The sequence below is a fragment of the Nerophis ophidion genome, linkage group LG14 (assembly GCF_033978795.1).
Source record: "Nerophis ophidion isolate RoL-2023_Sa linkage group LG14, RoL_Noph_v1.0, whole genome shotgun sequence".
NCBI classification, from domain to species: Eukaryota; Metazoa; Chordata; class Actinopteri; order Syngnathiformes; family Syngnathidae; genus Nerophis; species Nerophis ophidion.
Window position 1 is genome coordinate 16,731,903 of NC_084624.1, and position 16,571 is coordinate 16,748,473.

Consider the following 16,571-nt stretch of genomic DNA (forward strand, 5'->3'; position numbering starts at 1 on the left):
AACATCCTCACAGTAACACAACATAAACGCAACACAACAAATACCCAGAATCCTTTGCATCCATGACTCTTCCTGACTATATTATACACGCCGCTAGCACCAACCCCCCCCCCTCCGAGCGTCAGTTTAGGTGGGCGGAGTTGGGGGGCGCTTAGGTGTAAAATATAGTCAGGAAGAGTCATGGATGCAAATGATTCTGGGTATTTGTTGTGTTGCGTTTATGTTGTGTTACTGTGAGGATGTTCTCCCGAAATGTGTTCGTCTTTCTTGTTTGGTGTGGGTTCACAGTATGGTGCATATTAGTAAGAGTGTTAAAGTTGTTTATATCACAACCTTCAGTGTAACCTGTATCACCCAGTATGCCTTGCAATCTCGTACATGTAACGATAGAAGCAGCGGAATGCACGTGTCCGGTTGGCACGCAGATAGCATTGCCTGAAAGGCAGGCGCGATGACATGTTGTAGAGGACCTTAAAAGTAAAGCCATCACGGCACGCCCTCAATGTTGTAGTCCGAGTGAAAATCGGAGAACGTTGATGATGTCCGGAAGAGGCACCGAAATCCGGAAATTCCCACCGTAACAGTCTGGGGGGTCGGCGATTATGCAGCTGAGCCGCATCAGAGTTGCCAAAGAGCCACGGGTTGCCGACCCCTGTTATACACAGTCGATAGCTTTAGTCGAAATAAAATGTATAAATCATTGGTAATATTTATGAACAATGGTCCATTTATAGGTCCATTTATATAGATACCAATATGTACAAATGGAGGAAAGCCATGTGGATATTTCTGATAATGTCGACATGAGTTAGATAGTCAGCCATTCCATGTGATGTCAACCCTAATTGTGGACCTTCCCTTTTTTTTCTGCCTATCATTCACAATTCCTATGTAAGACAAAAACACATATGTTCCTCTTTTTTTAGTGCATTCTAATTGGTAATACACAGCAAGTATGAAGTGGCTAACAATTAAGGTAATGGAAGTCATCTATTGGCCCATAAAGCCCTTTAAAAAACTTTCAAAAAGTACCAACAATACTCCATGTACATGTCGTAAACTGCATATTAACCAAGTATTAGCAATATTGTTATCGGCAGCTGTAATGCTGAGGACGGCGGTCAGCAGCACAGCGTATTTTAGCCACCTACAAAAAGACAAACATTGTCAGATAAAGGTCAGTTAAAATGTATACTATATTAAGAATATGTGTAGATATTGCATAGGGCCCTGACAACTAAAAAGTACCAACAAAACAATACACGGCATTACCATAGTAGACTGGACAAGTTGGTAGAGAAGGCCAGTAACGTGGTGGGAGTGGAGCTGGACTCTGGCGGTGGTGTCAGAGAGGAGAAGTCTAGCAAAACTCCTAGCCATTATGGACAACACCTCCCACCCACTACACTTGGACCTTGAGGAGAGAATGAGCACGTTCAGTGGAAGGCTCAGACTCCCAAAATGTAACACGGAACGACACAGGAGGTCCTTCATACCGACAGCCATCAGACTGTATAATGCATATGTTCCTTGACTGCACTTAAATGTAGAATATATGTATAGTATTCATATATTATATATATATATATATATATATATATATATATGTCATATATTATTTATTATTATTATTGTTTATTGTGAGCGAACTGTGGTGCTGAATTTCCCCCAGGGATCAATAAAGTACTTTCAATTCTATTCTATTCTATTCATAACAATACAATTCCAGAACCAAACCCGGCCCAGCAACACTCAGAACAGCAACGATAAACAGAGCTATTGAGAGGACACACAGACACGACACAGAACAATCCAAAAGTAGTGAAACAAAACAGATTATCAACAACATTACCAGTACCAGTAACAATTTCAACATAGCAGTGATTAAAAATCCCTCATTGACATTATCATTAGACATTTAGAAAAAAAAAAAAAAAATGAACAATAGTGTCTCAGTGGCTTACAGTTGCATCGCATCTCATAAGCTTGACAACACACTGTGTCCAATATTTTCACACAGATAAAAATCAGTCATATTTTTGGTTCATTTAATAGTTAAAACAAATTTAAATAATGGATCCCATATTCCAATATATAATGCATTTTTTTCTACTGATATCATCTCCATAGCTTGTGTATACCAGTCAGACTGTGTTGGACTATCAACATCTATCCTTTTATTTAATATCACCCTTTTTGTTATTATACATATTGAAAATAAATGCATTTTTAATCTTTGATGATACGTTACTAAATTGATGGAGATCCCCAAGAATACAAGTTTGCGGTGTCATTGGGATTTTTATATTAAGGAATTGCTTCTTTTGTTGTTTTCAACCATAACTGTTTTATTCTCTGACATCGGACACCTCAGTCTTTTTGGACATATCCTCGCTCATCCATGCGGACTGGACACTGGCCGAGAGTGGAGTCGGCTCTCTTGCTTGCTTTGTTGGGTCTGCTCCGGTCTCTGGCTATACTCTTTCCACCCCAGCAGACGATGGCGTGGAACACCGCAGAGGCCAACACAGTGTATATGTTTCTTTTACTTTTTATTCATAGCTGTATGTAGAAGTGGCTGGTTGTATTAGCTCCGCTGCTGTAATGTCTTTCATGTCCTTTGTTTTCTTTGATGTTTGATGTTTCCCTCTTACACACATGTAAAAGGGATGTGTACTATGGCTATGAGTTGTTTTTTTTCACTTGCCCTCAGTCTGGACCCCCTCTCCAGAGGCCCAGGCTTAGACCGATTTTTTAATGTTATTTTATTCTTTAATTGTTTACCTGTATTTCACCTTTTTTGTAAGGGGCGCCGGAAGTCGGCAGACCCGTCAGCGATTCTGTTCTGTCTCCCTGTAATGTTTGTCTGATATTGAATGGGATTGTGCTGAAAATGTTAATTTTCCTGAAGGAACTCTCCTGAAGGAATAAATAAAGTACTATCTATCTATCTATCTATCTATCTATCTATCTATTCCCACAATAAATGAACAAGAGTGGCCTCGGCTGCCCAAAACTTCATGCATAACTTGCTATCTACTGCACCGATTTTAAACAGCTGAAAAGATGTGAAGATGTATGTTCATGTATTTATGTTTTTCATGTGTACGCACACATCAACACACATACAGTATGAGATGAGATCAATGAGATAAGGTAAGAACGGGATAGAAACTGCTGTGGAACTAGTTACAGTGCAATACGCCATGGAAATACAATGTTAACAATTTAGTGCAAATAAGTCCAGTTGCGGGCTTCACGGTGGAAGAGGGGTTAGTGCGTCTGCCTCACAATACGAAGGTCCTGCAGTCCTGGGTTCAATCCCAGGCTCGGGATCTGTCTGTGTGGAGTTTGCATGTTCTCCCCGTGAATGCGTGGGTTCTCTCCGGGTACTGCGGCCTCCTCCCACCTCCAACGACATGCATCTGGGGATAGATTGATTGGCAACACTAAATTGGCCCTAGTGTGTGAATGTGAGTGTGAATGTTGTCTGTCCATCTGTGTTGGCCCTGCGATGAGGTGGCGACTTGTCCAGGGTGTACCCCGCCTCACGCCCGATTGTAGCTGAGATAGGCGCCAGCGCCCCCCTTGACCCCAAAAGGGAATAAGCGGTAGAAAGTGGATGGATGGATAGCTCGGTTGGTAGAGCGGCCGTGCCAGCAACTTGAGGGTTGCAGGTTCGATCCCCGCTTCCGTCATCCTAGTCACTGCCGTTGTGTCCTTGGGCAAGACACTTTACCCACCTGCTCCCAGTGCCACCCACACTGGTTTAAATGTAACTTAGATATTGGGTTTCACTGTGTAAAGCGCTTTGAGTCACTAGAGAAAAGCGCTATATAAATATAATTCACACTTCACACATAAGTCCAATTGCACTTGTTGTTTCAAATAAGTTTATTCTGTAAACGAGTGAGTTAAATGTTTAAAATTACTGGTTGATAGTGCTATTATTAAGTGCAATATCAGCACTATTTTTTTTCCTGCAATTTCAAATCCACTTGTTTTAATAAATAAATACAGTGTTTTAAAAGTATACATAATCTGTGTAAATATATTAGTCTGTGATTAAAAGGACTTGGCTTGAGACTTTCCAGTCTTGACTTTGGACTTGACTCGGGACTTGAGGGAAAAAACTTGAGACTTACTTATGACTTGCAAAACAATGACTTGGTCTCACCTCTGCTAATGGCTAATCAGAGGCAGACGTGAACATACTTGCCAACCCTCCCGAATTTTCCGTGAGACTCCCGAAATTCAGCACCTCTCCCCAAAACCTCCCGGAAGAAATTTTTTCCCGAAAATCTCCCGAAATTCAGACGAGCTGGAGGCCACGCCCCCTCGAGCTCCATGCGGACCTGAGTGGCGACAGCCTGTTTTCACGCCCGCTTTCCCACTATATAAACAGCTTGCCTGCCCAATCACGTTACAACATCTACAGATTTTACTAAAAAACTGCACAAACAAGGAGACGAAGCAGAAGAACGAGGAAGTTACAGCCATGGCGACGCCGTCTGTAATAGAGTGATTCTATGTTGTCTGTCGCCATCTCCTGGTGAATGTTGGCTATAGCGTTATGGGGTTGCTTTTTGATTGGCCAACGATTTATGTAGTGTGGCGCACCTGACGTCAAGTGACTCTCGCCAGTACGCTAATGACAGAACAAAGGTTACTAAAATAGTGAAAGGTAAGTGTTGTTGGTTGTATTTTAGTAACCAGCAAGCACAGTACAGTTAGTAGAACAACTGTGTTTTTATTACTGTGTATTTGATAGGTGTCGTCTGAAATTCAACTATTTATTTTATTTATATATATATATATATATATATGAAATACTCGAGTTGGTGAATTATACTCCCCTCTTAACCACGCCCCCCGCCCCAACCGCGCCTCCCCCCCGACCACGACCCTCTCCCGCCCCCCACCTCCCGAAATCGGAGGTCTCAAGGTTGGCAAGTATGGACGTGGAGAACGCGCTCATTGGCAGTGGTCAAGTTACTGCGGGTAAGACAACACAGGAAACAACCCGAAATAGGAATGCCAAACAGGAGATAAACACCAAACACAGGAAAACAACCATAAACCCAGAACAAGAAATAACCTGGCGCACAGGTAATGAAAATCCTTCTGTTGAAGTGTAAAACGCATTTACTTTTTAGTTGTTTCACTACTGCACATTTAAACTGCCATAGCATCGCAGCTAGCATATAGCCGGTCCTCACTTTCTCCTTCCTTCGTGTGTGTCCGCGCTAACTCATCCAACACATAACTTTAAAAGGATGTCAACTAATGATTCTCCTATGGTCAGCTAGAACCAAACCTAGAACTAACGTTTAGATTTGAAATAAAACCGCATTTTAGAATCGTTTCTTTTACATTATTTAAAATACGTGAATAATTGATTGAGGCTCTGGATGCTGTGGGGCTCTCTTGGTTGACAAGACTCTGCAGCATCGCGTGGACATCGGGGGCGGTGCCTCTGGATTGGCAGACCGGGGTGGTGGTTCCTCTCTTTAAGAAGGGGAACCGGAGGGTGTGTTCCAACTATTGTGGGATCACACTCCTCAGCCTTCCCGGTAAGGTCTATTCAGTTGTACTGGAGAGGAAGGTACGCCGGATAGTCGAACCTCGGATTCAGGAGGACCAGTGTGGTTTTCGTCCTAGTCGTGGAACTGTGGACCAGCTCTATACTCTCGGCAGGATCCTTGAGGGTGCATGGGAGTTTGCCCAACCAGTCTACATGTGCTTTGTGGACCTGGAGAAAGCATTCGACCGTGTCCCTCGGGAAGTCCTGTGGGGAGTGCTCAGAGAGTATGGGGTATTGGACTGTCTTATTGTGGCGGTCCGCTCCCTGTATGATCAGTGTCAGAGCTTGGTCCACATTGCCGGCAGTAAGTCGGACCCGTTTCCAGTGAGGGTTGGACTCCGCCAAGGCTGTTCTTTGTCAAAAAGCAAACTGTGTGATGGTTTTTTTGAAATTTGTTTGTTAAAATAATACGTAAATATTAGAAGTTATTATAAATGCGCCAGTTACTACATTACATAAAAACTGTCACTTATATAAAACCTTAAGGGAGGTGTTTGGATGTTTTTTTTAAGGGTTTTACTGGCAGAATAGAGCAACTGCCACAGGCTCCATTGCAAGTGGACTTTTAAATGCATGCATTTACTATTTAGAATGCACACAAAAATGAAAAACATGTGTTCTTGTCTTACATAAGGATAGTGAATGAGAGGCAAAATTCTAAAATGAAGTGCAGTTCCCCTTTAACTCAAAACATCTAAGTAGGCATTCTTTCACACTGCATCTTATTTATATGAATTTGAATCAAATGATAAAATAAACAGATAATACCACACTCACTGGTTTTAATGGTGGTCTTGATCTGATGAAATCCAGAATGACTTCATGAGCGTTTCTCTTAATTCTGGTCGGAATGTCACCATCCAACTAAAAGAAAAAAAGCAAAGTAACACATTGTGTATTTTACACATAAAATATGTTAACATGTTCATTTAAGTTTAGCTCTAATCACAGCCTAAAATGAAATAAAAACTAAAAAATGAAGTAAACGATAGCATGATAACAACCAGTGTGGATGCTCACATTGGAATTGGGGGTTAAATCACCAAAAATGATTCCCGGGCGCGGCCACCGCTGCTGCTCACTGCTCCTCTCACCTCCCAGGGGGGGATCAACGGTGATGGGTCAAATGCAGAGAATATTTTCGCCACACCTAGTGTGTGTGTGAAACTCATGGGTAATTTAACTTTTAACACGGGAACAAATCTTGCAGCTAAAGTGGGAATCGAACATTCTGAAGGTGCTATAGCACCTAGCAAGATAAGATATGTAACTTATATCTATATTGCCTTTACAATGTGCCAATAAAATGGAAATGCTAACTCTACTACTATATAAAACGGGTGCAAGTGTGACTACAACATTTTAACAACACTCAGTAAACGTTTGGGAACTGAGGAGACCAATTTTTGAACGTTTTTTAGGTGGAATTCTTTCCCATTCTTGCTTGATGTACAGTTTAAGTTGTTCAACAGTCCGGGTCTCCGTTGGGGTATTTTAGGCTTCATATTGCGGCACACATTTTCAATGGTAGACAGGTCTGGACTACACGTAGGGCAGTCTAGAACCTGCACTCTTTTACTACAAAGCCACACTGTTGTAACAGGTGCAGAACGGGGCTTGGCCTTGTCTTGCTGAAATAAGCAGGGGCGTCCATGATAACGTTGCTTGGATGGTAACATATGCTGCTCCAAAACCTGTATGTTCCTTTCAGCATTAATGGTGCCTTCACAGATTTGTAAGTTAGCCATGCGTTGAGCACTAATACACCCCCATACCATCACAGATGCTGGCTTTTGAACTTTGCGCCTATAACAATCTGCATGGTCATTTTCCTCTTTGTTCCGGAGGACACAATGTCCACAGTAAGCAAAAACTATTTCAAATGTGGACTTGTCAGATCACAGAACACGTTTCCACTTTGCATCAGTCCATAACCGTAGTTACTGACAATGGTTTTCTGAAGTGGTCCTGAGCCCATGTGGTGATATCCTTTACACACTGATGTCTTTTTCTGATGCAGTACCGCCCGAGGGATCCAAGGTCTGCAATATCATCGCTTAGGTGCAGTGATTTCTCCAGATTCTCTTAACCTTTTGATGATATTACGGACCGTAGATGGTGAAATCCCTAAATTTCTTGCAATAGCTGGTTGAGAAATGTTGTTCTTAAACTGTTCGACAATTTGCTCACGCATTTGTTCACAAATTAGTGACGCTTGCCCCATCCTTGTCTGTGAATGACTGAGCATTTCATGGAAGCTGCTTTCAGACCCAATCATGGCACCCACCTCTTCCAAATTAGCCTGCTCACCTGTGGGATGTTCCAAATAAGTGTTTGAAGAGCAATCCCTAACTTTTTTTGTCTTTTTTGCCACTTGTGCCAGTTTCTTTGAAACACATTGCAAAAATCCAGTTCTAAATGAGCTAATGTTTGCAAAAATTAAAGTTTTCCAGTAAGAACATTAAATATCTTGTCTTTGCAGTCTATTGGTTAAAAAGGATTTGCAAATCACTGTATTATGTTTTTATTTACCATTTACACAACATGACGATTTCACTGGTTTTGGGTTTTGTTCATGAACTTACAGTGTGTTTATAAAACGTTGAAGGGTTTTGAAGTTGTTTTACAGGGCTTTGAAAGCCACAACAGTGACTCCCCTTAGCCAGATCTTCCAGGCGTTTATCATCTTGAAAATCCTACTCATCTGTAACCCTCCGTAACAAAGACGTGTATTCTTGTCTCTCAATGTTATTGTGAACGATAAGCAAAATTTCAAGTTCACCCTTTGAGGCACTAGGTACTGACCATGACTTTGCGCAGCTGAAAGTTGCATGCTCGTATATCCTGCATCAGCATCTCAAAGGGTGTGAGGCTGAACTCGGTGGGCAGCGGGTTGAAAGGTTGTTCGTGGACCTTCTTCAGCTTCACTCCCTGCCTGAGCTCCTTCATTAGCTGGACCCACAAACGAGCCTTGGATGCAAAAACAACACAAACTCAATGTTGTCTTTGTTCGGTTAGCCACACCCACCTCGTCTTACCCAGTCTTTGTGTTTCAGGCTGTCCAGCTCACTTTCTTCCACAGTTTCCTCCTTGGTGATCTTCTTCAGCATCTATGCAAGGAAAAGGACACATATATGGGAACAAATTCCTGTTGGGAAGCACATACAGTACATGCAGTCCCTGCACCCTAACTCATATTATGCAAAACCTACTTTTCTTGCCTGCTGACACATGTTTTTGTGAATTTGGGGAGTTGAGATCTCGGGTGCAGAACAGCGAGATCCATAGTCGGACATAAAGCACTAAGCCTGACTTAGAGCCCTCCTTCGGTCCGGGGGAAATATATAGAAGGATTTAGCCAAAACAACATTTAATCACAGAGACAGTTCCAACAATTTGTGAAAATGGTGGATACTAGGGGTGTGGGAAAAAAATCGATTCGAATACAAATCGAATACGTCGTGCGAATCAGAATCGATTCTCAGTTTTTTTCAAATCGATTTATTTTTTATTTTTTAATCAATCCAACAAACCACTACACAGCAATGCCATAACAATCCAATTCCAAAACCAAACCTGACCCAGCAATAAACAGAGCAATTGAGGAGACACAGACGAGACACAGAACAAACCAAAAGTAGTGAAACAAAAATGAATATTATCAACAACAGTATCAATATTAGTTATAATTTCAGCATGGCAGTGATTAAAAATCCCTCATTGAGATTATCATTAGACATTTATAAAAAAACAAAAAAAAAAACAATAGTGTCACAGTGGTTTCTACTTGCATCGCATCTCATACCATGCGGTTCCGGGTCAACGTGAATGACTGCTCGCTGACTGCTCTTGTTGCAAAAAAGCTAAGTATCGTTCTATCTGTGATTTTAACTGTTTTGCAGCTTTATTTATAACTTCTCGAACATATTTAATAGTTCAATTTAACTTGCAAATCACCCGAGCTCTGTCTCACCACTCCGCCCTCAGCTAGCTAGCGACTAAGCTAACAAGGCTAGCAGAGAAAGGCAGCGCCGGTCTGAAGGAAGCTACTCCCCCGCCACCGTAACCACCACTTCCCGAAGACAGCTGGCACCCCACTCGGCGACGGAAAGTTTCTGTGAGTATGGCTTCCTGCGCTTCGTGCACTTTACTCATGGATAGGTTGGCTTTGCTAGAGAGTCGTGTCCGCCAGTTAGAGCAGTGTAATTTCGTAACTTTAGATGTTGCGGACACATCTGCTAGCGTTAGCTGTAGCAAGCTAACTAGCCCAGCTTGTAGCAGCCCTAAGCAGCCTACAAGCTACGGTGTACCGGTTGAGACGCATAATAGATTTAGCCCTTTAGCTAGTCCTACACCCCAGTCTACCGGGCACCACACTTTAGTCATAGGGGACTCCATCACCCGAAACATAAAGCTTAGCAAACCAGCCACAATTAAGTGTATTCCCGGGGGCAGAGCACCTGACATTGAAGCTAATCTTAGGGAGCTAACTCGCAACTGGTCTAGTAAACACGTACGCAGGCTAACCGCACCACTAGTTATGCGAATATAGTAATACACGTTGGCTCCAATGACGTTAGGATGAGACAATCAGAGATTACAAAGAGAAACATAGCCAGGGCTTGTAATCTCGCCAGAAAGATGTCCAGGCATCGAGTAATTGTCTCTGGCCCCCTGGCTGGGAGAGGCAATGATGAGCAGATTAGTCTCTCTTAACAAGTGGCTGGATAGCTTCTGTAGACAACAGGGATTTACGTTTATTGATACGTTTGCCCTCTTTCTGGGGCAAACCTGGCTTGCTGAGGAGAGACGGCCTTCACCCTAACCAGGAAGGCGCTATCCCCTTGTCTCGGAACATAGATTTCGCATTGAGCCACATTTGACTAACTGCACTAGAGCAAGCCCGGTCACAGGCAATTACAGAGCCTGCTAGCCTGGGTATGGAGTCAGTTAAGTTAGAACTAGCCAGCGCCAGGCTGGATGATCCCTGTACACATAGCAATTTTCGTAGAATAATACACAACTCACAAAATGTTTTTTCTGCTATGTCTATGACTACGTCAGAGTTAGACATGCGTTCTACTGAGGTGGCAAATTATGATGCGTTCAGTTTATCGCAGCGCCAAGTAGACAATCTGAAAATTCTCGTCATATCAATTCCTAGATATGGTCGTAATTATTTTAAGTACACTGTGCATAATAAACGCAACATTATTAATATTGCTACTACGGATAATTTTATCAACAACTCCTTAAAACAGCCCACTACCTATAATATGGGCTTTCTAAACAGCAGATATTTGTCTCCCAAAACGTTATTAGTTAATGAGGTCATTAGAGACCTTAACGTCATCGGTCTTAGCGAAACCTGGCTTAAACCAAGACGACTTTTTTGCGATAAATGAGGCATCCCCTCCTAACTATACGAATGCGCATATTGCCCGTCACCTTAAAAGGGGAGGGGGGGTCGCACTAATATACAACGAAAACTTTAACTTTAGTCCTAACTTAAATAATAAATATAAATCGTTTGAGGTGCTTTCTATGAAGTCTGCCACACCTCTGCCTCTGTGCCTGGCCGTTATCTACCGCCCCCCAGGGCCCTATTCGGACTTTATTAGTGATTTCTCAGAGTTTGTTGCTGATCTAGTGACGCACGCCGATAATATAATTATAATGGGGGACTTTAATATCCATATGAATACCCCATTTGACCCACCGTGCGTGGCGCTCCAGACTATAATTGATAGCTGTGGTCTTACACAAATAATAAATGAACCGACGCATCGCAGCGGTAATACGATAGACCTAGTACTTGTCAGAGGTATCACCGTTTCCAAAGTTATGATACTCCCGTATACTAAAGTAATGTCCGATCATTACCTTATAAAATTCGAAGTTCAGACTCATGTTCGGCAAGCTAATAATAATAATAACTGCTATAGCAGCCGCAACATTAATACGGCCACAACGACGACTCTTGCGGACCTACTGCCCTCGGTAATGGCACCGTTCCCAAAGTATGTGGGCTCTATTGATAACCTCACTAACAACTTTAACAACGCCCTGCGCAAAACCATTGATAGTATAGCACCGCTGAAGTTAAAAAAGGCTCCAAAAAGGCGTACGCCATGGTTTACTGAAGAAACTAGAGCTCAGAAATTATTATGTAGAAAGCTGGAACGCAAATGGCGCACGACTAAACTTGAGGTGCACCATCAAGCATGGAGTGATAGTATAATAACTTATAAACGCATGCTTACGTTAGCTAAAACTAATTATTACTCAAATCTCATCCGCATTAATAAAAACGATCCAAAATTTTTGTTTAGTACAGTAGCATCGCTAACCCAACAAGAGACTCCTTCCAGTAGCTCCACCAATTCGGCAGATGACTTTATGAAGTTCTTTAATAAGAAAATTGAACTTATTAGAAAGGAGATTAAAGACAATGCGTCCCAGCTACAACTGGGTTATAGTAACACAGATACGACTGTATATACGGCGGATACTGCAAATATCCAAAATAGTTTCTCTCGTTTTGATGAAATAACATTAGAAGGATTGTTACAACGTGTAAATGGAATAAAACAAACAACATGTTTACTTGACCCACTTCCTGGGAAACTTATCAAGGAGCTTTTTGTATTATTAGGTCCGTCAGTGCTAAATATTATAAACTTATCACTTTCCTAGGACACTGTTCCCCTAGCATACAAAAAAGCGGTTATTCATCCTCTCCTTAAAAGACCTAACCTCGATCCTGACCTCATGGTAAACTACCGACCGGTGTCTCACCTTCCCTTTATTTTGAAAATCCTTGAAAAAATTGTTGCAGAGCAGCTAAATGAACACTTAGGGTTTAACAATCTATGTGAAACCTTTCAATCCGGTTTCAGGGCAAATCACTCGACTGAGACAGCCCTCGCAAAATTGACTAATGATCTATTGCTAACGATGGACTCTGATGCGTCATCTATGTTGCTGCTCCTTGATCTTAGCGCTGCTTTCGATACCGTCGATCATAATATTTTATTAGAACGTATCAAAACACGAATTGGTATGTCAGACTCAGCCCTGTCTTGGTTTAACTCTTATCTTACTGATAGGATGCAGTGCGTCTCCCATAACAGTGTGACCTCGGACTATGTTAAGGTAACGTGTGGAGTTCCCCAGGGTTCGGTCCTTGGCCCTGTACTCTTCAGCATCTACATGCTGCCGCTGGGTGACGTCATACGCAAATACGGTATTAGCTTTCACTGTTATGCTGATGACACCCAACTCTACATGCCCCTAAAGCTGACCAACACGACGGACTGTAGTCAGTTGGAAGCGTGTCTTAATGAAATCAAACAATGGATGTCCGCTAACTTTTTGCAACTCAACGCCAAAAAAACGGAAATGCTGATTATCGGTCTTGCTAGACACCGACCTCTATTTAATAATACAACTTTAACATTTGACAACCAAATAATAAAACAAGGTGACTCTTTAAAAAATCTGGGTGTTATCTTCGACCCAACTCTCTCCTTTGAGTCACACATTAAAAGCGTTACTAAAACGGCCTTCTTTCATCTCCGTAATATCGCTAAAATTCGCTCCATTTTCTCCACTAAAGACGCCGAGATCATTATCCATGCATTTGTTACGTCTCGTCTCGATTACTGTAACGTATTATTTTCGGGTCTCCCCATGTCTAGCATTAAAAGATTACAGTTGGTACAAAATGCGGCTGCTAGACTTTTGACAAGAACAAGAAAGTTTGATCATATTACGCCTGTACTGGCTCACCTGCACTGGCTTCCTGTGCACTTAAGATGTGACTTTAAGGTTTTACTACTTACGTATAAAATACTACACGGTCTAGCTCCAGCCTATCTTGCCGATTGTATTGTACCATATGTCCCGGCAAGAAATCTGCGTTCAAAAGACTCCGGCTTATTAGTGATTCCTAGAGCCCAAAAAAAGTCTGCGGGCTATAGAGCGTTTTCCGTTCGGGCTCCAGTACTCTGGAATGCCCTGCCGGTAACAGTTCGAGATGCTACCTCAGTAGAAGCATTTAAGTCTCACCTTAAAACTCATCTGTATACTCTAGCCTTTAAATAGACTCCCTTTTTAGACCAGTTGATCTGCCACTTCTTTTCTTTCTCCTATGTCCCCCCCTCCCTTGTGGAGGGGGTCCGGTCCGATGACCATGGATGAAGTACTGGCTGTCCAGAGTCGAGACCCAGGATGGACCGCTCGTCGGGACCCAGGATGGACCGCTCGCCTGTATCGGTTGGGGACATCTCTACACTGCTGATCCGCTTCCGCTTGAGATGGTCTCCTGTGGACGGGACTCTCGCTGCTGTCTTGGATCCGCTTGAACTGAACTCTCGCGGCTGTGTTGGAGCCACTATGGATTGAACTTTCACAGTATCATGTTAGACCCGCTCGACATCCATTGCTTTTGGTCCCCTAGAGGGGGGGGGGGGGGGGGGGTTGCCCACATCTGAGGTCCTCTCCAAGGTTTCTCATAGTCAGCATTGTCACTGGCGTCCCACTGGATGTGAATTCTCCCTGCCCACTGGGTGTGAGTTTTCCTTGCCCTTTTGTGGGTTCTTCCGAGGATGTTGTAGTTGTAATGATTTGTGCAGTCCTTTGAGACATTTGTGATTTGGGGCTATATAAATAAACATTGATTGATTGATTGATAAGCTTGACAACACACTGTGTCCAATGTTTTCACAAAGATAAAATAAGTCATATTTTTGGTTCGTTTAATAGTTAAAACAAATTTACATTTTACATTATTGCCATCAGTTGATAAGACATTGTCCTCTACAATTGTAAAAGCTTTTTTTTTTAAATCTACTACTCTGCTAGAATGTCAGCAGACTGGGGTAGATCCTGCTGAAATCCTATGTATTGAATGAATACAGAATCGTTTTGAATCGGAAAAATATTGTTTTTGAATCGAGAATCGAATAAAAAAAAAATCTATATATTATCAAATCGTGACCCCAAGAATCGATATTGAATCGAATCGTGGGACACCCAAAGATTCGCGGATACAATGCAGCGGTAAGTCCAATAACATGTAACATTAGCATGTAGCATCCTCCTGACCATTGATATTAGCAAGCAGGACACTGGCATGCGTTAAGGCGGGGGTCTGCAACCTGCAGCTCTAGAGCCGCCCTAGTGGCTTCCTGGAACTTTTTCAAAAATGTATGAAAAAAAAAAAAGATGGGGGAAAAACTATATTTTAATAGATTTCTATAGGAGGACAAACGTGACACAAACCTCCCTAATTGTTAAAAATCCCACTGTTTATATTAAACATGATACTATGATGAGTGTATTTGGCGAGCGCCTTTTTGTCCTGCTAAATTTAGGTAGTCCTTGTTTACAAATATACATTTCTTCAACAATACCAGAGAAAGACATATATTATGCCACTCATTGTTTGTCTCATTTAGTCCACCAAACTTTTAATTCTGTGTGTGAATGCACAAAGGTTGTTTTGTTGATGTTATTGACTTGTGTGGAGTGCTTATCAAGCATATTTGGTCAGTGCATGACTACAAGCTAATCGATGCTAACATGCTATTTAGACTAGCTGTATGTACGTATTGCATCATTATGCCTCGTTTGTAGGTATATTTGAGCTCATTTAATTTATTTTACTTATGTTCTCTGTGTATTTAATTTATATCTTCTTTTCTCATTACACATTATCTATATGTAATATTGCCTGTATTTCTGATTTGTGTGCCATTATAGACCACAGCAAACGTAACAAGGTAGTTGGTGCCTGGTGTGGCAGTAATCCTAGAACCCGTTGGTGGACAACGGCGGTGATGGATGCCGTCAAACTGAAGAAGGAGTCCTATCGGGTTCTTTTGGCTCATAGGACTCCGGAGGCAGTGGACAGGTATTGACAGGCCAAGCGGTGTGCAGTTTCGGCGGTGGAAAAAACTCGGAAAAGGGGAGGAGTTCAGGGAAGCCATGGAAAAACGACTTCCGTACGGCTTTCAAACGATTTTGGACCACCATCCGCTGCCTCAGGAAGGGGAAGATGTGCACCGTCAACACCGTGTATAGTGCGGATGGTGTTCTCCTGACTTCCACTGCGGATGTTAAGGATCGGTGGAGGGAATACTTCGAAGACCTTTTTAACCCCACTAACACATCTTCCTATGAGGAAGCAGTACCTGGGGAATCTGTGGTGGGTTCTCCTATTTCTGGGGCTGAGGTTGCTGAGGGAGTTAAAAAGTTCCTCGGTTGCAATGCTCCGGGGGTGCATGAGATCCGTCCGGAGTTCCTGAAAGCTCTGGATGCTGTGGGGCTGTCTTGATTGACAAGACTCTGCAGCATCGCGTGGACATTGGGGGCGGTACTTCTGAATTGGCAGACCGGGGTGGTGGTTCCTCTCTTTAAGAAGGTGAACCGTAGGGTGTGTTACAACTATCGTGGGATCACACTCCTCAGCCTTCCCGGCAAGGTTTATTCAGTTGTACTGGAGAGGAAGCTACGGCGGATAGTCGAACCTCAGGAGGAACAGTGTGGTTTTTGTCCTGGTCGTAGAACTGTCGACCATCTCTATACTCTCGGCAGAGTCCTTGAGGGTGCATGGGAGTTTGCCCAACCAGTCTAAATGTGCTTTGGGGACTTGGAGAATGCATTCGACCATGTCCCTCGGGAAGTCCTGTGGGGAGTGCTTAAAGAGTATGGGGTATCGGACTGACTGATTGTGGCGGTTCGCTCCCTGTACGATCAGTGTCAGAGCTTGGTCCGCATTGTCGGCAGTAGATCGGACACGTTTTCAGTGAGGGTTGGACTCCGCCAAGGCTGCCCTTTGTCACCGAATCTGTTCATAACTTTTATGGACAGAATTTCTAGGCAGAGTCAACGCGTTGAGGGAATCTGGTTTGGTGGCTGCAGGATTAGGTCTCTGCTTTTTGCCAATGATGTGGTCCTGATGGCTTCATCTTGCCAGGATCTT

The 16,571-nt window shown here is 42.7% G+C and overlaps 1 protein-coding gene across 4 annotated transcripts in view; it reads right to left on the reverse strand.

Annotated features, from left to right (window-relative positions):
* spire2 (spire-type actin nucleation factor 2) overlaps nucleotides 1-16,571 on the reverse strand; it is a 102,892-nt gene that overhangs the window by 61,163 nt on the left and 25,158 nt on the right. For all 4 annotated transcript variants that reach the window (XR_009809550.1, XM_061919982.1, XM_061919981.1 and 1 more), the window contains exons 4-6: nucleotides 8,623-8,694; nucleotides 8,390-8,554; nucleotides 6,362-6,448 (exon numbers count right to left, since the gene is read on the reverse strand). Coding sequence is in view for 3 of the 4 variants with exons in the window: in XM_061919982.1 (XP_061775966.1) it covers nucleotides 6,362-6,448; nucleotides 8,390-8,554; nucleotides 8,623-8,694 (324 nt within the window). In the remaining variant the exon portion in view is untranslated. The remainder of the gene's footprint in view (nucleotides 1-6,361; nucleotides 6,449-8,389; nucleotides 8,555-8,622; nucleotides 8,695-16,571) is intronic.